The sequence below is a fragment of the Dendrobates tinctorius genome, unplaced genomic scaffold (genome assembly GCF_039654945.1).
Source record: "Dendrobates tinctorius isolate UK_male_01 unplaced genomic scaffold, ASM3965494v1 ptg000181l, whole genome shotgun sequence".
Classification (NCBI taxonomy): Eukaryota; Metazoa; Chordata; class Amphibia; order Anura; family Dendrobatidae; genus Dendrobates; species Dendrobates tinctorius.
The window spans coordinates 2,401,522-2,422,110 of record NW_027361848.1 but is presented as its reverse complement, the minus strand read 5'-3'; the positions used below and the strand labels follow the sequence as shown (position 1 = coordinate 2,422,110).

The 20,589-nt window shown below is 45.0% G+C and overlaps 1 protein-coding gene across 1 annotated transcript in view; it reads left to right on the top strand.

Annotated features, from left to right (window-relative positions):
- The window catches only part of LOC141054931 (pecanex-like protein 2), a 2,173,030-nt gene that overhangs the window by 57,113 nt on the left and 2,095,328 nt on the right, over positions 1-20,589 (top strand). Inside the window, exon 2 of the mRNA XM_073551818.1 lies at positions 706-893. Within this exon, the coding sequence (XP_073407919.1) occupies positions 706-893 (188 nt within the window). The remainder of the gene's footprint in view (positions 1-705; positions 894-20,589) is intronic.

Sequence of the window (20,589 nt, the reverse complement as noted above, 5' to 3'; positions counted from 1 at the left end):
AATAAATAATTAGGGACCCCGAACCATCAGCCATGGAGCCAGAGGGGATTTAGCAGAGTAGGTTGGGGGACATGTTGGACTTTTTTTTAATCGCTTTTTATTCTGCCGTTTGTGAGGTACGATGTAGAAAAAGACAGCAAATCAGCTAATGTTTTCTATTATGTGACTATATGGTCTTCTTCATACAACCAGGTATCATGCACAGATGACAAGGGGAAATACAAGTGTATAGGTCCGTGTAAACATGTTGTCCGTGAGCCTTCCGTGTGCCGTACATGAGCCGTCTGTGAGCCGTCCATGTGCTGTACGTGAGCCGTCCATAAGCCGTCCGTGTGCCATACGTGTACCGTTTGTGTTTAACATGGAAAGTATATGAGAAGCTTTGTAATTTCATTTCCAGTATCCATACCGGAAAACACGGATGGCACACGGACGACACACTGATTGGAAACACTGGTGACACCAATATCGGTGTAACACGTACGTGTTTTGTATGGACATGTGAAGGGGGCCTAACAGTGTTGTTGGTGGAATATTTCAGGATTGGGGGCCCTACTTTGAATTTTGCCCAGGGCCACATTTTGTCTAAATCCTGCCCTGGTCATAATCTAGTGATTTATCTATAATGAATCTTTAATGTTTATTTAATGTTATGAAAAATATAATAAGAATCAGTGACAGACTTATTACTTACTATTTCCACAGGGCTTACCATCTACAAAATTTACAATATGCCTTTACTGTGTATCTACCACCATCCTATTTGCAGTTATTAAGTTTCTAAGTTTTCGACTACACCTTATGTTTGATAAAGGCATTGTGAATCATCAGAAAAAAAATAAAGGACAACCAAAACAAGCAATTAACATTACAAATTGCCACCCTGTCCCAAGGTAAGGAAATATGATCTTATAATAATCTGTTAATGTGCACAATTATTTATAACCATCTTGTAATGCATGAATCATATGCCAAATATTAACTTTGACCCACTGTGCTATTCTGCAGAGTGCGGGGATTACATTTATATTTAAAAGTTTTTATTGACATATTGTCATGGGGTTACCGTGCCAGTGTGGAGCCAGAAGACCGCAGCATCTGATTGCCCCTACTCCAGCGCTGAGAAGAAGCACTTCTCCTTCATTTTAAAAGTGTTTATTTCTTCTGGCAGAACAGGAGTTAATCAGCCATGTTGGAAATCCCCTGTGCTCACGGCTGAGCTCGGTTAGCCACTCCTTTCCCCTTTATAATCTGTGTTCTGATGCAAAATCCTTGTCAGAGCAAGCATTCGCTGCATGGCTAATGGAGAGAGAGGAGTTCATATGAGAAGGAGAGTTGGAGGAGTAATCGGTGACTGTTGCTTGGTTTGTACTGTATGTGTAGTAACTAGCTATCCTTCTCTATTTTGGTTTATTCCTCTACCTCCACACCCTGCTGCATTCCACTGTTGTATGTGAGTGAATATTTTCTATGCCTGGAGTTTTCTGTTAGCCCTTGTTTGTGTTGCCTTGTTTGTCGGGTTGGTGTACTTCCCTGCGCCTCTCTTCCCTGGGTGGGGGAAGAGAACAGACAGAGGTTTAACTCAGGAGATAAAGCAAGGGTGAAGGCCCCGGCAACTTCACCTTCAGAAGTATCCTGGGAAGTAGGGCAAGCTAGGGTGCCCCCTAGTGTTAGGGACAGGGAAAGAGCCCCTGGTCCCTGGTCACCCGACAGCTGTGTCGTGACATTTTCTGACCGTAAACCATTTTTTATGATCCATTATGGATAATATTACTGTAGATTAACGAAAATCATAACCCCAAAACAGAGTATGCAATAAAAGACACCCCTCACTATTACAGCATCAGGGCTGCCACTAGGGATTTTGTAGCCCCATACTGACAAAATTTTCAGGGCCCCTTTAAGACTCCACCCAGGCTCCACTCCAGCCCTGCGTCCACCCCTCGAACTGTCCACAGTCCCACCGCACTCTTGGAAAACTCCACTTCTCACCAATCACACATTAACAGTTCCCATCACTAGATCACACATATAGCCAGCAGCTCTTGTTTTGGCCAAAAGATTTTATTTTAATCTGCCACCACAACAAGGTAGACTCTTTTGGCTGGGCCCTACTCTACTCTAACCTATTAAACATTTGTTAAAATATCCAATAAAATTTAGGTATATTTTTATTTATTTTTCAATTTTTAAAATGAAGAATAATATCTCATTGAAAGGGACAAATACCACAGCACCATGTCCAGATCACATATTACCACCACACGGTGACCAATAATACCACATACAAGGAACAAACACCACCACCCATGACCAGACCACATAATACCACCACATAGTGACTGAATACTACAATACTGATCATTAATAAAAAAACAATATTATCACCATAAGTGCCATTATACACAGGAGAGCTGTGCTTAGTATGCAGTGTCTGTGTACAGGTAATACAGTGATCACCTGTGACATTATACACATGTTATATACATGAGCTCTGTATATAGTGTCAGTGTAAAGGTAATACAGTGATCACCAGTGACATTATACACAGGAGCTCTGTTTATAGTGTCAGTGCAAAGGTAATGCAGTGATCACTGGTGACATTGTACACAGGAACTCTGTATATAGAGTATAGTGTCAGTGTACAGGTAAAACACTGACTCACCAGTGACATCTCTAGGTGAAGTCCTTCATCTTCACTTTTCATATTTCATCCAGCACAGACCGACATCACTTCTTCCAGCCAGGGCTCGTCTCTGCAGGAAATAACAGTTTTCTTGAGCACCGCTTGCAGAACACATTACTTAATTTTTTTCCCAACTTCTACACTACACCAGATGAAGAAAGAAAGGCGACATAGTGTCGCTATGCACAGTAACAGGACTGCTCTCCCATTTAAAGGGAATCTGTCACCCTTTTTTTGGCCTTTCAGCTGCCGGCATAGACATCGGGGGCCTATCTACAGTATTCTGTAATGCTGTAGATAAGCCTCTGATGTAACCTGAAAGAGAAGAAAAACACGTCATATTATACTCACCGAGGTGGGTGGTCCGGTCCGATGGGTGTCGCCGTCCCGTCCGGTGCCTCCCTTCTTCATGCGATGACGTCCTCTTCTTCCCGTCCTGTAGTGGCTCCGGCGCAGGCGCACTGCTCTGCCCTGCCCTGTTGAGGGCGGAGCAGAGTCCTGCAGTGCGCAGGCGTCGGGAGAGGTCTGGCGCGTTCACACTGCAGAATTCTGCTCTGCCCTCAACAGGGCAGAGCAATGCACCTGCGCCGGAGACATTACAGGATGGGAGAAGAGGACATCATCGCATGAAGGGAGGCATCGGACCGGACCGTCCACCTCGGTGAGTATAATATAATGTGTTTTTCTTCACTCTCAGGTTACATCGGGGGCTTATCTACAGCATTACAGAATGCTGTAGATAAGCCCCCGATGTCTATGCCGGCAGCCAATAGGGCAAAAAAAGGGTGACAGATTCCCTTTAAAACAGCATCCTCAAAAAAATAAAATACATCACTGCCATAATAATATCCCTTAATTAGCCCTTATGGTAATATTATCCCCCATCCTGGCCCCATGTATCTCATTCCTGGCTACAGCCATATGGTCTCCCATCCTGCCCTCATGAGTATCCATTCTCCACATCCTGTTCATGTTTGTACATGCAACACTCATTAACCCAGCTTTCCCAGGTTGCAATGTTGACTCTGAACCCATCCAAAGCCTACCTTCATGTCTCCTCCACTTCTATGTATTATGTTTTTACATACCATGTCTAATTTGATTTTATGGTAACTTTTCTAATAAACATTATATGTAATTTTTCTTTGTGTGGCATGCTGCTACTCCTTTTCCTTTCTTGCTAGGGACTGGTCACTACAGCGTACTGGTCACTACAACGGCAGTTTGCAATTTTCACTTGGCAACATCCATTGCTGCTGGTTTCTGGAAAATGTCCATGGAGTAAAAATCGTCACTACACCTGTAAATAAATTCCTCAGTGGGTATAGCTTCCAAAATGGGGTCACATGAGGGGGGATTCTGCTCTTCCAGCAATTAGAGGCTATGTATTATGGAGTCTGCAAACTGTTCTAGGAAGATCTGCGCTCCAGGAGGCAAATAGCACTTCATTCCTCCTGAGTCTCTCCCTATGGCTAAGTAGTACTGTACAGCCACATATAGGGTGCCATTTTTACCCACTTCTTGTGTGAAAATGTAAAATCTGGGGCTAAAACTAAATGTTGATAAAAATGTATTTTTTCTTCACTGTCCAATGGTATAAAATTCTGTGACACAACCCTGGTGTCAATATGATCGCACATCAGAGGAGAGAGAAATAGGATCCCCCCCGGTACCTGACGGTGTCCCTGTGTCTCCTGGCTTCCCCCCACGGGTGCCGTCATCTTCTTCCAGTAAGAAAATGGCAGACGCATGTGCAGTGCGCCCGTCGAGATCTGCTGGCCAGCACCTGGCAACAATAGGAAGATTTTTCCTATTGGTTCATTTTTTGGTCAGTGTGATAGACACTATCACAGAGATGAAAATAAAAAAATAGTAAATAAACCCCCTTTTATAACCCCTTTAGTTAGGGAAAAATAATGAATAAAGAAAATATATTTATTTCCATTTTTCCATGAGAATTAGAGTTAGGCTAAATTGAGTTGGACTAAAGTTTGGGCTAGGGTTAGGATTAGGGTTAGGGTTATGGTTGGGATTAGGGTTAGGGGTGTGTTGGGGTTATGGTTGTGGTTAGCGTTATAGTTATGTTGGGGTTAGGGTTGTGATCAGGGTTGGGATTAGGGTTAGGGGAGTGTTAGGGTTGGAGTTAGAATTGGGGGGCTTCCACTGTTTAGGTACATCAGGGAGTCTCCAAACGTGACATGGCGCTAACATTGATTCCAGCAAATTTTGCATTCAAAAAGTCAAATGGTGCTCCCTACCTTCTGAGCTCTGCCATGCTCCCAAACAGTGGTTTACCCCCACATATGGGGCATCAGCGTACTCAGGACAAATCGCATAACAACTTTAGTGGTCTAATTTCTCCTGTTACCCTTGGGAAAATAAAAAATTGGGGGCTAAAAATCATTTTTGAGGAAAAAAATGTTTTACTTTCACGGCTTTGCGTTATAAACTTCTGTGAAGCACTTGTGGGTTCAAAGTTCTCACCACACATCTAGATATGCTCCTTGGGGGGTCTAGTTTCCAAAATGGAGTCACTTGTGGGGGGTTTAGGCACATCAGGGGCTCTGCAAATGCAACATGATGCCCACAGACCATTCCATCAAAGTCTGCATTCCAAAACGGCGCTCCTTCCCTTCCGAGCTCTGCCATGCACCCAAACAGTGGTTCCCCCCAACATATGGGGTATCAGCATACTCAAACAAATTGTATAACAACTTTTGTGATCCAATTTCTCCCATTACCCTTGTAAAAGTAAAAATTTGGGGGTGAAAAGACTATGCTATAAACTTCTGTGAAGCACTAGGGGGTCCAAAGTGCTCACCACACATCTAGATAAGCTCAATTTTGTAGCACATTTTACCGCTAACATGAAGAACAATATGTCATGAAAAAACAGTCTCAGAATCAGTGGGATTCGTTAAAGCGTTCCAGAGTTATAACCTCATAAATTGGTCAGAATTGTAAAAATTGGCTTGGTCATTAAGCTGCAAATTGGCTCTGTCACTAGGGTAATAATGACCAGGCCAATTTTTACAATTCTGACCACTGTCACTACATGAGGTTATTACTGATTCTGAGATTATTTTTTCATGAAATATTGTACTTCATGGTAGTGGTAAAATTTATTTGATATGACTTGCGTTTATTTATGAAAAAAATGGAAATCTGGCAAAAAAATTAAAACTTTGCAATTTTCAAGCTTTTAATTTTCATGCCCTAATCAGAGAGATATGTCACACCAAATATTTAATAAATAACATTGACATGACAATACATGACAGAAAATACCCAGAAGTGACACCATTCTAAAAACTGCACCCCTCAAGTGCTCAAAATCACAGTGAAGAAGTTTATTAACCCTTTACGTGCTTCACAGGAACTGAAGCAATGTGGAAGGGGAAAAATAACATTTAACTTTTTTTATATCCAAGAAGTATCATTTCTCCTTGTGGAGAATGACATGCTAAGCATGCCGAGATGAGGAGACTTAAAGCCGCAATGCAACTCTGGGAAATATGCAAATTGTCTCTTCAGAGAGGAAGAGGACTAGAACTCTAGTGCCAACTATTGGAAGTAGCAATCCTAAAAGTCAATGTCAACCCTTTAACGAGCCTTAGTTACATGAATTACACTTTGCACTGATGAGGGGCAGTACCCCGAAACAGAGTGTCTGCAAATTGAGATTCTGGTTTGTTTTTTATCCTGTCATGTAACTGACATGTTAAAGGGTCGACATTGACTTTTAGGATTGCTACTTCCAATAGGTGGCCTAGAGTTCTAGTCCTCTTCCTCTCTGAAGAGACAATTTGCAACTTTTTTTTACAAACATTTTACTTCAGAACCAATTTTTTTTTATTTTCACAAAAGTAAAAAGAGAAAATAAACCACAAAATTTGTTGTGCAATTTCTCCTGAATACGCCGATACTCCATATGTGGGGGTAAACCACTGTTTGGGTCCACGGCAGAGCTCGGAAGAGAAGGAGCGCCGTTTGACTTTTTCAATGCAGAATTGGTTGGTATTGAGATCGGACACCATGTCGCGTTTGGAGAGCCCCTGATGTGCCTAAACAGTGGAAACTCCCCACAAGTGACACCATTTGGGAAACTAGACCTCTCAAGGAACTTATCTAGATGTGTGGTGAGCACTTTTAACCCCCAAATGCTTCACAGAAGTTTATAATGTAGAGCAGTGAAAATAAAATACCATATTTTTTCAACAAAATGATTTTTATTTTCCTAAGGGTAACAGGAGAAATTAGACCCTAAAAGTTGTTGTGCAATTTGTCCTGAGTACTCTGATACCCCATATGTGGGGGACCACTGTTTGGGCGCATGGTGAAGCTCGGAAGGGAAGGAGTGCTGTTTTGGAATTCAGACTTTGATGGAATGTTCTGCGGGCGTCATGTTGCATTTGCAGAGCTCCTGATGTGCCTAAACAGTAGAAAAACCCCACAAGTGAAGCCATTTTGGAATGGATTAGATAAGACCCCCAAAGGAGCTTATCTAGATGTGTGGTGTGCACTTTGAAACCCAAGTGCTTCACATAAGATTATAACGCAGAGCTGTGAAAATAAAAAATCTTTTTTTTTTCCACAAAAATGATTTTTTAGCCCCCAATTTTTTGTTTTCCCAAGGGTAACAGGAGAAATTAGATGCCCAATGTTGTTTTGCAATTTGTCCTGAGTACGTTGATGCCCGATATGTGGGGGTAAACCACTATTTGGGCGCATGGCAGGGCTCAGAAGGGAGGGAGCACCGTTTGAATTTTTGAACGCAAAATTGCCTGGAATCAATGGTGGCGCCATGTCACGTTTGGAGACCCCCTGATGTACCTAAACAATGGAAACTCCCCAATTCTAACTCCAACCCTAACCCCAACACATCCCTAACCCTAATCCCAAACTTAACTATAACCCTAACCCCAACACACCTCTAACTCTCTTCCTAACCATAACCTTAACAATAACCCTAACCCTAATCCCAACCCTAACCCTAATCCCAAGCTTAACCCTAATCCTAACCCTAACCATAACACTAACCACAACCCTAAACCTAATCCCAACCCTAACCATAACCCTAACCACAAACGTAATCCCAACACACCCCTAACCCTAATCCCAACCCTAATCCCAACCCTAATCCCAAACTTAACCATAACTCTAACCAAAACCCTAAACCTAATCCGAACCCTAACCAGAACCCTAAACACAAACCTAACCCTAACACACCCCTAACACTAATCCCAACCTCTAACCCCAACCCTAACCCTAATCCCAACCCTAACCCCAACCCTAGCCATAACCCTAACCACATCCCTGACCCCAACACTCCCCTAACCCTAATCCCAACCATAACCATAACCTTAACCACAAACCTAACCCTAACACACCCCTAACACTAATCCCAACCCTAACCCTAATCTCAACCTTAACTCTAATTCAACCCTAACCTTAATCCCAACCCTACCCATAATCTCAACCCTAACCCTAATCCCAACCCTAGCCTTAACCGTAACTTTAGCCCCAACCCTAACCCTAAATTTAACCCCAACTCTAACTTTAGCCCAACTCTAACACTAATGGGAAAATGGAAATAAATACATTTTCTTTATTTTATTATTTTTCCCAAACTAAGGGGATGTTAAAGGGGGGGTTGTTTTACTATTTTTTTATTTTGATCACTGTGATATTGTCTATCACACTGATCAAAATGAACCAATAGGAAAAATCTCCCTATTGTTGCCAGGTGCCGGCCGACAGATCTCGGCAGTCACACTGCGCGATCACATCAGAGGAGAGAGAAATTGAATGGAAAATCTGACTTTTTTTTGCGGTCTCCGTTATACCGCTAATAACGGCGATCGTGAAAGGGGTCGTTAAAAACCAACCCGAATCATGTTCTCTGGGGTCTCGGCTACCCCAGGCAGCCAAGACCCCGGAGAAATTCTGACTCTGGGGGCGCTATACACTTTTTCCTTAACTACGGCCATTAAAAGGCGTATCGACGGTCGCTAAGGGGTTAAAAAATATATATAGTTTTTCTGTAGCACGTATAATTTCCATGAAACAGCATCAATTATTATAAGGTATAGGAATTATACTGGTGAAGTAATCTGCATACAAAAAAAAATGCTTCATCTTACAAAACAGTTTTTATTGAACCAAAATAATTTAAAATGCAAATAGAAACCAAAATATGAGCAGAATTTAAAAGTGCTTGACATAAGACTGTTGTTGATACGATTTTTCAGGGTTGTCCCTATATAACATCCAACAGTAATCTGCCGTTATTAAGTCATTCCAAAAACCTTGGTAGCGGTGATTCATTACTTTAATGTTCTGGTGAAACAGCTTGCCTTGTTCATTGCTTATATCCCCAAAGTTTTGAGGGAAGAAATCTAAATGCGAATGCAAAAAGTGCATTTTCCAGGACATGTAACATCCAAGACACTGTTATGCATTTAACAGTTCCTCAACACCTTCAACATATTCTTGAGATTTTTTTATTATGAAGTTTTCACAGATTCAGTTGAAGCTTTTCCAAAATCTCAATTCCTTATTAGTGATGACCGAGTGTAATCGTTACTCGAGTTTTCCGAACATACTCGGGTGTTCTCCGAGTATCTTGGGTGTGCTACTAAATTATGTCTGAGTCCCCATAGCTGCATGATTTGCGGCTGCTAGACAGCCTGAATACATGTGGGGATTCTCTAACAAACAGGTACCCTTGTGACTTTGTCTTTGCCATGGTTTTCACAAAGTTTTTAAGCAATCCCAACTTCATATGTAGTGGAGGAAGAAAGATTTTTGTTGGAGCAACTAAAGGACTAGGCTGAACATTGTCTCTACCTGGAGCATAGATGTTTCTCTGTCCCCAATCATGACGAACATAATGCTTTACTGTATTTCTACTGTCCCATAAACAGAAGAAGCAGCAATATTTTGTGAAACCTCCTTGCATTCTCATTAGCAGACCAATCACTTTCAAATCTCCACAGATAATCCATTGATGATACTTATATTGTATAGCATCCAAAACAACTGACAGATTTTCATAATTTTCCTTTAGATGACATGAGTGAGCAATAGGGATTGATTGCTTCATATTTCCATTGTGAAGCAACATTGTTTTCAAACTTCTTTGCAACAAAATACTGTATATACTCAAGTATAAGCCGACCCGCGTATAAGCTGACCCCCCTAATTTTGCCACAAAAAACTGGGAAAACTTATTGACTTGAGTATAAGCCTAGGGTGGAAAATGCAGCAGCTACTGGTAAATTTAAAAAATAAAAATAGATACCAATAAAAGTAAAATTAATTGAGACATCAGTAGGTTAATTGTTTTTGAATATACATATTGAATCAGGAGCCCCATATAATGCTCCATACAGTTCATGATGGCCCCATAAGATGCTCCATACAAAATACACCCCATATAATGCTGCACAAAGGTTAATAATGGCCCCATAAGATGCTGGATAGAATAATATGCCCTATATGCTGCTCCATAAAGGTTATGGCCCCATAAAATGTTCCATAGATTATGCCCCATATGCTGCCCCATAAGATGCTCCATAGATTATGCCCCATATGCTGCTCCATAAAGGTTATGTCCCCATAAGATGCTCCATAGTTATGACCCATAAGGTGCTCCATAGATTATGCCCCATAAGCTGCCCCATAAGATTCTCCATAGATTATGCTCCATATACTGCTCCATAGATTATGCCCCATATGCTGTCCCATAAGATGCTCCATAGATTGTTCCCTATATGCTGCCCCATAAGATGCTCCATAGATTATGCCCCATATGCTGCCCCATAACATGCTCCATAGATTATGCCCCATATGCTGCTCTATAAAGCTTATGGCCCCATATGCTTCTGCAAAGAAAAAAAAAGACATACTCACCTCTCGTTGCTGGGGGCCAGGTGCCGGTGTCCTGAGCAGGCGGGGACACCGGCGCACTATGGGGGACAGGTGGTGGTGTCACCGCTGGCTCAGGCCCCGGCACCTGAGATATTCACCTGTTCCCATTCCTCCGCCATGCGCCGCTCTGTCTTCCAGGTCCCTCTGTCAGTGACTGATCAGGCAGAGGGCGTGGCACGCACTAACTACGTCATCACGCCCTCTGACCTTAACGTCACAGACAGAGGATGTGGAGGACAGAGCGGCGCATAGCGGTGAAACGGGGACAGTTGAACATCGCATATACTTACCCCCTCCTGGCGCAGTCTCTGCAGCCCCTGCTTCTCCCATGGTCACCGGCAGCTCTTCCTTCAGCGGTCACGTGGTACCGCTAATTAAAGTCATGAATATGCGCATATTCATGACTTTAATGAGTGGTACCACGTGACCGCTGGACACAGGTGCCAGAGACCTTGGGAGAAGCAGGGGGGTTGCAGAGACGTGCCAAGAAGGGGTAAGTATGATCTGACACCCCCACTCCCCCTCCCCTGCTGACCCCATGGCATATATGACTCGAGTATAAGCTGAGAGGGGGACTTTCAGCCCAAAAAAATGGGCTGAAAATCTCGCCTTACACTCAAGTATATATGGTACTCTTGATTCAGTTCTTCAAAGAGGCCATTCACATTGTTACAGTACACCATTGGTTCATAAACTGTGAAAAATTGTGTTAAAGTGTTACTTGTGTTTCAGTAATAACACACTTTGACATAATCATGAAGAAGATTCCTTTGTTTCAACCTAGATGCAAGAAGTTCAGCTTTATCTTTTGACAATGAAAAGTCTCTTATGAGATCATTTAATTCATTTTGAGTAAAGAGTTCTGGCTGCCTGGCTGCTCTATCAGGTACATACTCATCTTGACTTGAGGTCTCCATGTCTTTGCCAGTAGCTTCACCTCCATAGTCTTCATATTCTACTTCATTTTCATCCAATCAAAACAACGGTGGTTCAGGAACTGGCAAGGTACCACCTTGTGGAACTGGCCTAATCGCAGATTCAAGTTCAGGGTAATTAATCTTATGTTTGTTCTTTGTAGAAAAGCCCTTCAGTTTGAGAAAAGAAAAGTAGCATTTATCACTATGATTTGTGACTTCTCTCCAAATCATGGGAACAGCAAACGGCATAGCCATTTTCCTCATATTCAACCAGTCATGAAGACCATTTGAACAACTTCAGCATATCACATGAGGGACCCAGCTTTTGTCTTGATCACTAAGAGGACACTTAAAGTACATATGGTACATCTTTTTAATATCATGAGTGATTGAACGTACTTTTACTTAAAAAATACATATATACAGCATAGCAGAATCTGTTTGGATGATTGATACACTGTCGGGGAATTTTTCTCTTTTAAATCAGATCAAACAGTAGAGTAAGTTCAGTTCAATGTTGGTGACAAACTCAACAAAAATGCAATGAGCTGACCGACTATATGTAGATATTTCCCCAGAGATGACAGAGGCAGCTTGTATCTAGAACTGATTTTACTGGTGGTAAACTGGTAGCTATATCTATATACAGTTGTGAGGTAAACGGGTCGGCCTATTCCTTACAGATGAGCATTTGCAGACAGGCAGATTCTCAGTGTGATATTGACTGCTTTCAGGTTCTCTCTCTGTGGTGACCCTCACTCAGTTACGCCTCAGTGGCTGGGCTGTTTTCTTCCCTATGAGGCAAAATGCAGTGAAAATCCTCACATTGGCAACTGTCCACTGCCTTGCCTTCTATCTCCCTGTGGCAGGGCTCAGATCCCTGTAGAGGCCTGTCTCATTTCAGAGTCTCACATATCAGTCCTTAATGCCATCATCATCCTTTACTGACTGACTCAAATCTTACTGCCTCACAACAGTTAGCTCCTCGCCATAACATGTGACTTTCCGAGAAGCAGTTATTGGCTGACTGCACTGTCAATACTCCTTCCCATAAAACTCACTAAAATCTTTACTGATATATATTGTCCCGGTAAAAAAATTCACAATTAACTAAGACAAGCAAAGAAATGGGAATAACATAGGAAAAACACATACATTGAAAATGCAGAAATAATGTAATAACAAAAATACTTCTATCGCAGAAACTTTATGTGATAGAGCAAAACTAAGCATATTTTTGGAATCAGCACATTAAACTCCATAAAACAGACATATTAACTTTGCTGATGATTTTTTTTTGTGTTGACCAGTGTAACACACAAGAGCAGCAAAACAAAAAAATCTGTATGAATGTGGTATCACTGTAATCGTACTGAACCCAAAGAATAGAAATGTCTTATCTCATGTTTCCCAATATTCAGCAAGTGTCAACTGATATTAAAGGGGTTGTCCGAAGTCAACCTATTTAATTCTAAATCCCTATATATTTAGAGCCATAATCTAAGCTATTTTCCAATTTACAGTCATCGCCAAAAGTGTTGGCACCCTTGGGATTTTTCCAGAAAGTGAAGTATTTCTCCCAGTAAATCTCCCACTACAAGGTTTGCTGTGACATGGCAATGGGCTTAATACAGTCTGATCAGAATGTTAAACTAAGAACCTCATGTTCAGTTATATACATTTTTGGCTAGCCGCATTAGATCAACGAATGATTTTGGAGGTGCAGTTCATGCTCTCTTTAGGTGCATAGCATGTTCCATCCCCTTTCTTGGACCATCACTCCTCCCAGGTGATTTTAATCAGCAGGAGACTGCAAAGTAAGGGGTCTAGCCCATTTTTGCTCTCAATGAAGAGCTGGAGGAAGGTGAGATTCAATGCTCCTTTCACTTGGTGTGGGTGCTGAGTGGTGGCCATTGTTGCTGCAGTTTTGTGCTGGTGGGGCGTCGCGGTCTGGAGTTGTGCGGACTCGGTCCTGCAGCATGGGTGCTGTGGGGCACCAGGCCATCTGCCCTGCCGGAGCATTGCTGCTGTTGGCAGTGGTCGGCGCGGCTTCGCTCCGCGTTGGGGCTACAGGGACTCCTTTCTTTTGGTGTTGGTGCTTTGTGGCTGCCATTGTTGCTGTGGTTTTGTGCTGGTGGGGCAGCTCTGTCTGGCAGCACCAGGCTGTCTGCCCTGCTGGTGCATTGCCGCTGTGGCGGTGGTTGGCACATGGCTCTTCTTCATTAGGGCGGTAGGACCCACTATGAGGTTTGCCGTGACGTGGCAGTCGGCTTCTGATCAGAATGTTAAACTAAGAACCTCATGTTCAGTTTCATAAATTTATGCCTAGTGGCATTAAATTAACATTTGATTTTTGGAGGTGCTGTTCCTGCTCTTTTTTGGTGCAAAAAAATCTGTATAAATGTGGTATCACTGTAATCGTACTGAACCAAAGAATAGAAATGTCTTATCTCATGTTTCCCAATTAGTGATGGGCGAGCACTAAAGTGCTCGGGTGCTCGTTCTTAAGGGTCGAGCAAATTGGAATGCTCGGGTGCTCGACTCGAGCAACGAGTCCAATTTAATTCTTTGGGAAAATCAAGCATTTTTTCCGTGATCCCCACAGGGCTCCTTTTAGGGCCTAAAAACGTCTGAAATCAATGGGAACAGTGCTCAAATGCCATGGGAACATAATGGGGACTACCCCTGGAATCATTTCTGACTCCCAGTTCACAGCTGTGAACAATGCTCTTAGAGTATTACGCCCATTTTACAGGCGCACACTAAAACATACAAAAACGAAACCAAAATGAATTTTCCTAGGAAATATGTTAAGGAACATCCTTTCCAGGGTGATGATTTGTATGTAAGGCAAAATAAAGAACCCAAAAAAAAGTACCTCCACCACTTGGGCTATGTTCACACGTAGCATTTTTGATGCGTTTTTCAACTTTAGCATTGCTTTCAAACAATACAAAGGCATTGACTGGGAAATGTCATTTAACAACCATAGCTGGCCATGCGGAGTGTGACACATCATATTGTAGATTGTAAGCTCTCACGAGCAGGGTCATCTTATTTTGCTTTAATTATTGTATTGTTAAAGTTGTTACTTATAACTTGTGTTTTGAAACTGTTAAACTGTAAAATGCTGCGGAATATGTTGGCGCTATATAAATAAAAATTATTATTATTATCATCATCAGACGCATCCTGATTTTTTTATAGGGACATCAGGCGACATTAATTTTCTTAAAGGGCCATCAGCTGGCTATGCTTTGTTGTTCCCATTATTAAACAGTGGGTTTCCTATACTGTTATTGCCTATGCAGTGAGTGGCTGGGCTGCCAAAAATTAGGATGGACCCCAATACCCCTTTGAAGAGATGTACAGGAGGGCCTCATGAAAAAATGTTCCCATTATCAGCAAATGGGTCTCCCATAGTGTTTGTGTAGTAAAACCTCCATCAGGGGGAGCTGGAGAGGGAAGAGAGGTTATACACTAAGCATAGTAACACTGAGCAACTGCACAGGTGTCACAGGTAATGAGAGAATGGTCAGACGAACCAAGTCAGAAACGATCAAGAGCAGACGTATTAGAAGTAGCAGCAATACACGTAGTCAAAATACCAAGACGAGGATCAAAAAGCCAAACATGAGCGCGGGGTCCAAAAACGTGAGACGGAAGATGTGGTTGGGGTACAAGCCAGGGAATCAAAAGCCAGATGGAGAATGTAGTAGCAGAGACAGATACCAAGAGACTGTGTCAGAGATCAGTCCGGGTCATACATGTGGATACAAGTCAAAGGCAGGAGGATCACCAAGGTACAAGGGACAGAGGCTCTAAACTGGAAGCTTGAGCTATCACTAACACTAGTCAGCAGGCTGTGATGGACTGAAATAGCCCATCTCGCTCCAGAATGAGGCCGAGATTAACCCCCTGTGGTGTAATGACTACTGTGTCTGCTAGGGGGCGCTGTGTGGATGTCCCAAGAGAGAGGATGAGTGGCAGAATACTGAGTGGCTGTTGTGTATCTCAAAGTGGGTGGCTTTGAGATGAAGGCTTGGTTATGTGCTGATTAGCAGAGCTGATCTTTCGTGCCTATGTGTTAGGGAGAAGCCTTCAGGCAGTTGGAGAGATGGGCGGGTTCTAGCTGCCTACAAACCCACCCAGGGGTGTGTCTGAAAACACCTGTATTAAAAGGCTATGTGAGTGTGTGAAGGACCTGTGATGAGGTCATAGTCACGTTACCCGGTGGGCGTGGCTATAGACCATATAATGTGGCTAGGGTAGGTCACATGTGGTGAATGCTGGGACCTGATTGGTCCAGTTTGGAAGGTCCCGTGAGGAGAAGGATCTCCTCACTAACAGCCTGTGGAGTGGCTGTATGTGAGCAATGGCGATGTGTGTCTGAGAGCTCCCTGGAGGGAACTAACGTAGGCGATGGTGAAGCCGCATAAGGAACCCTGACGGGTGAGATAACACTGAGGCTGATTAGCCTATCCAATGGACGCTATGCTGATATGACTTGTATGTTGATTACGCCGGTTTATGCTGAACAATAAACCATATGGACTGTGATGGTATATGAAAATCCTGGTGCCGGATGTGATTTTTGTGGCTGCCAAGCGAGAATCCCCTACTTACATGACAGCGCTACTTCACAATTGGTGGAGAAGGCTATGGGCAGTGGTGTAGCCTTGTTGCTGGGAGCAACGAATAAGGACTGCAAAATTCGGTGGCAAAGAGCAACGCTGAGCCAGGAGGGCTAACGGTTGTGGAAGCCGTGTGATGTGCTGCTGACCGGCCACGTGTGAGCAGAGCCTGTGACGGCCTGCAAGTGGGGAAGCCACTGTCCGGCTGTGGTTCTGGAAAACCGTGGGGTGGCCTAGTGAGTAAGGCGCTGTCCAGATCGGTGAGCCCAGTGCGGCCGCTTCCCCAGGAGAAAGAGACTGGTGATTGCTAGGGTGCCTCTGCGGAGAAGAGGTACCCGAGGACCTGTGTGGGCAACAAAGGAGTAACGGACTGGTGTTCGTGTGGTACTGACCTGGGTCAATGAGTAAAACGGTGACCCGTGTGGCCGACACAGGTATCGGACAAGTGTTCGTGTGGTACTGACCTGGGTCAGTGAGGAAGACAGTGTACCTGGAGGGTTCAGTGAGGAAAGGTCCTGGAGGGTCAGCCCTGGGAGAAGAGTCGGATCCCAGGAGCACGTGGTGTGACCTTGGACCTGGTGAGGCGCGAGTGTTGGGCAGTCTCAGGCGGAGACAGATGTCCTGAAGAGCACCCGCCGAGCCCCTGAACCTGGTGAGGCCGGTGTGTGGGGAGACCCTGGGAGGAGGGTCGCTCCCTGAATCACACCCGGTGCGCCCTGTGTGTTGGACGGTCTCAGGTGGAGACAGGAGCATCCTGAATAGCACACAGTCAGGACACGTGAGTTTTTTTATGGTGTGTGTTTTTTTCTTGAATCAGCCTACGGTGGCTCAGTGGGAGTCAAGAAGGTGACAAGCGGCTTGATGTGGCTCAGTGGGGTCACGAAGGTGACAAGCGGCTTGATGTGGCTCAGTGGGGTCATGAAGGTGACAAGCAGCTTCCGGTGGATCGGCGGGTCCACAAAGACGGCGCAGCAGGAGCTGCAGTGACACCAGCCGCTGTGTGTGAACAGCAGCCAGTGGTGCCGGTGATCGGTGACAGCAGGAGCTGTGGTGGTGCCAACAAAGACTTGTGTGGTATCGTAAGAGACAAACTGTGTGGTGTGAACTGTGGTCTGAGAAGACCGGTATAACAGACATGGGGAGATCCCGAAAGGGGGTGGAGTCCCAAAAGTGGGTGGTGACCCAAATCCGGGTGGTAGCCCAAAAGGGGGTGGAGTCCCAAATTGGGGTGGTAACCAAAAAAGAAGTGGAGTCCCAAAAGGGGGTGGAGTCCCAAATTGGGGTGGTAACCCAAAAGGGGGTGGAGTCCCAGAGGGGGCGGTGATCCAAATTGGGGTGGTGGTCCAGAAAGGGGCCGAGTGTAAAGAAATGGCAGCACTGGTTGGCTCAGTGGGTATGTCTGGGAAACCGCAGTGTGCGTGTATGTCGTTTCCAGAATGTGGGTTATACTTTCCGAAGCATGACGGACCGCAAGTGTGTACTGTGATGCTGCACCGGGAAGGAATCTCGGGACGGTTGGACTCCAAGAGTCAGGTGACTCTGGTAGGAACTCCTCTCACTTTCTGTCTGACTGAGAAAATGGCCCAGGTTCGCTGTAAACATGGGGTCACGGTGAACTATGTGCTAGACAGAGTGGTGTTTGAGGGGCCCGGAGGCAGTGAGTGCCAAGGTGGCGGGATACCACCAGACTTAGTGTATACCTTGGAGGGGGGCCGGGATTTTGTCACGTTGGATGAACTATGGTACGAGGATGGAGACGTTCCTACTGTTGGACTAACCAATACGAAGACGCTGACGCCTCCTAACGTGGACAGGCCAGACGTAGGGGCGACCAGAGAAAGAATTGCGTCAGATGAATTTACTGACCTGACGTCACCTGAAGGGTACCACAATGTGAATGAGAATGGTGTGGTAAACAAAAAGAGCGGAGCTGACACACGGATAGAGAGTGTCTTGGGGGTTCACCGTACGATGTGGTGTGACGGTGACGTGTTGTTGCCAGTAGCCACCACTAGGACAGAATCTAGTGCTGTGCTGACTGAAACTCGTGACAAAACTGACGCTGACCTGGTGGGTAAGACGGCGGAAGTAGTCACACGGTTAGTGAGTAACTGGAGGGATGACTTAATCTCTGGGGGTGACTGTGGCTCTGAGAAAGAAAGGGAGCACAGAATAGAAGGGCTAGAGAAAGAAGTCTCTGAGCTCAAAGGCCACATGGTAACGTGTCAAGAACTGAATAAGGCCCTCAGAGAGGAGGTGGATGAATGTGTCAAAAGAGAAAGAGTCCTGAGACAAACGGCCGAGCACAGGGTCGAGGAGCTCAAGAAAGAGATTTTGGAGCTCAGAGGTCACCTGTCCACCTGGCAAAGTGTGAACAAGAACCTCAAGGAAGAGATGGAGGAACTCAGAGGAGTAGTTAACAGTCTTCGGCGAGAGAAGTTGGACGAAGACTTACCGCGGGTGAACGCGAGTGATAATAAGACAGAACTGCCAGTAGCCATCGTGCCAAAGGGTCATGAAGTGATCCCATTGTGTGAAGTTGGTAAGTTAGGAACTGAAGAGGACGGTCACCCGGTCGGGGCAACTGTAGGGGGGGAAGTGTCCGTGGTAAAGCCAGAGCCTTCGGTCCAGGAAGAGAGCAAGACCGCGACCTTCCAGTGTGTGATTGATGTACCAGAGAACATGCAAGAAGCCTGTGCTGAGGAAGGTGTGCATGAGGCTTACAAAGAGGCGTTCAAAGCCTGTAAGGTGCACTGGGCACCTGAGACTCGGCAGTTGGTGATAGTATCAGCCAGAGAAGATACATCAAACCGAGTAGCTGTCCTGAAAGAGATGCATTTGCAGTGTCTACGTGTCAAACAATTGGTTAGGCAGAGTAATGTGAAGGCTGCTCGACGCCTAGAGATAGCAAGAGAGGCTATGGATCGGTTGGGTTTGGGGAAAGATGTGGTTCCGGTACCCAAAGCTCTGATTGGGAGAATCATTGGAAGATCAGGGAAGGTGATGCAAGACCTCGTGAATATCTCTGGGGTGGTGAGGGTGAGGATCCCTCCTGATGATAAAGACCAGGTATCCAGTGAAGTGGGTAGAATTCCCATCATGGTGGTTGGCTCCGCGGAGAGCCTGAGAGACTTTTGGATGCTCGTAGAGTATCGAGTGGGGTACCTGCAAGAGATTGAGCAGTTGAGGCAGGACCGTCGGCGAATTAATAAAGAAGTACAGAATACCAGGTGGCGGCCGCCTCCAACCCAAGATGTAAGGACCCGAAGGGTTCCTCCAAGTAGTGACATGGCAGGTGACCGAAGATTGTCAGCAAGTGGTAGTTCGACTGGCAGGATGACGTTGAGAGACCGTAGTTCCTGTGAGACCCTGAATGAGTCAGACTCAGGTCAGACAGTAGGCCTGATTAGGACTGATGACCGTACCAACTGGGGGAGCTGGTCGGGGAACGGAACAGACAGGAAGAGGAATATGGTGCCTAGACAGTGTCTGATGACGCAGACAGACTGCAACTGGAGGGTCAAAGACAATGACCGATATTTTGACCGCTGGGGGCGGGGGAGGCCTAACGCAGAGATAAGGCCGCATGACAGATGGAGACAGTTCTCTCGACCTGGGGGGCAAGGTGTAATGAGTGCCCGGTCTCGAGATCCTGGTGTAAGATTGTGTGTTCAACCCCACAAGTTTGAACAGAGGGGCGGAGTATGTGGTGTAATGACTACTGTGTCCGCTAGGGGGCGCTGTGTGGATGTCCCAAGAGAGAGAGGATGTGTAGCAGAATACTGAGTGGCCGCTGTGTATCTCAAAGTGGGTGGCTTTGAGATGAAGGCTTGGTTATGTGCTGATTGGCAGAGCTGATCTTTCGTGCCTATGTGTTAGGGAGAAGCCTTCAGGCAGCTGGAGAGATGGGCGGGTTCTAGCTGCCTACAAACCCACCCGGGGTGTGTCTGAAAACGCCTGTATTAAAAGGCTATGTGAGTGTGTGAAGGACCTGTGATGAGGTCATAGTCACGTTACCCGGTGGGCGTGGCTATAGACCATATAATGTGGCTAGGGTAGGTCACATGTGGTGAATGCTGGGACCTGATTGGTCCAGTTTGGAAGGTCCCGTGAGGAGAAGGATCTCCTCAGTAACAGCCTGTGGAGTGGCTGTGTGTGAGCAATGGCGATGTGTGCCTGAGAGCTCCCTGGAGGGAACTAACGTAGGCGATGGTGAAGCCGCATAAGGAACCCTGACGGGTGAGATAACACTGAGGCTGATTAGCCTATCCAATGGACGCTATGCTGATATAACTTGTATGTTGATTACGCTGGTTTATGCTGAACAATAAACCATATGGACTGTGATGGTATATGAAAATCCTGGTGCCGGATGTGATTTTTGTGGCTGCCAAGCGACAATCCCCTACTTACATGACAG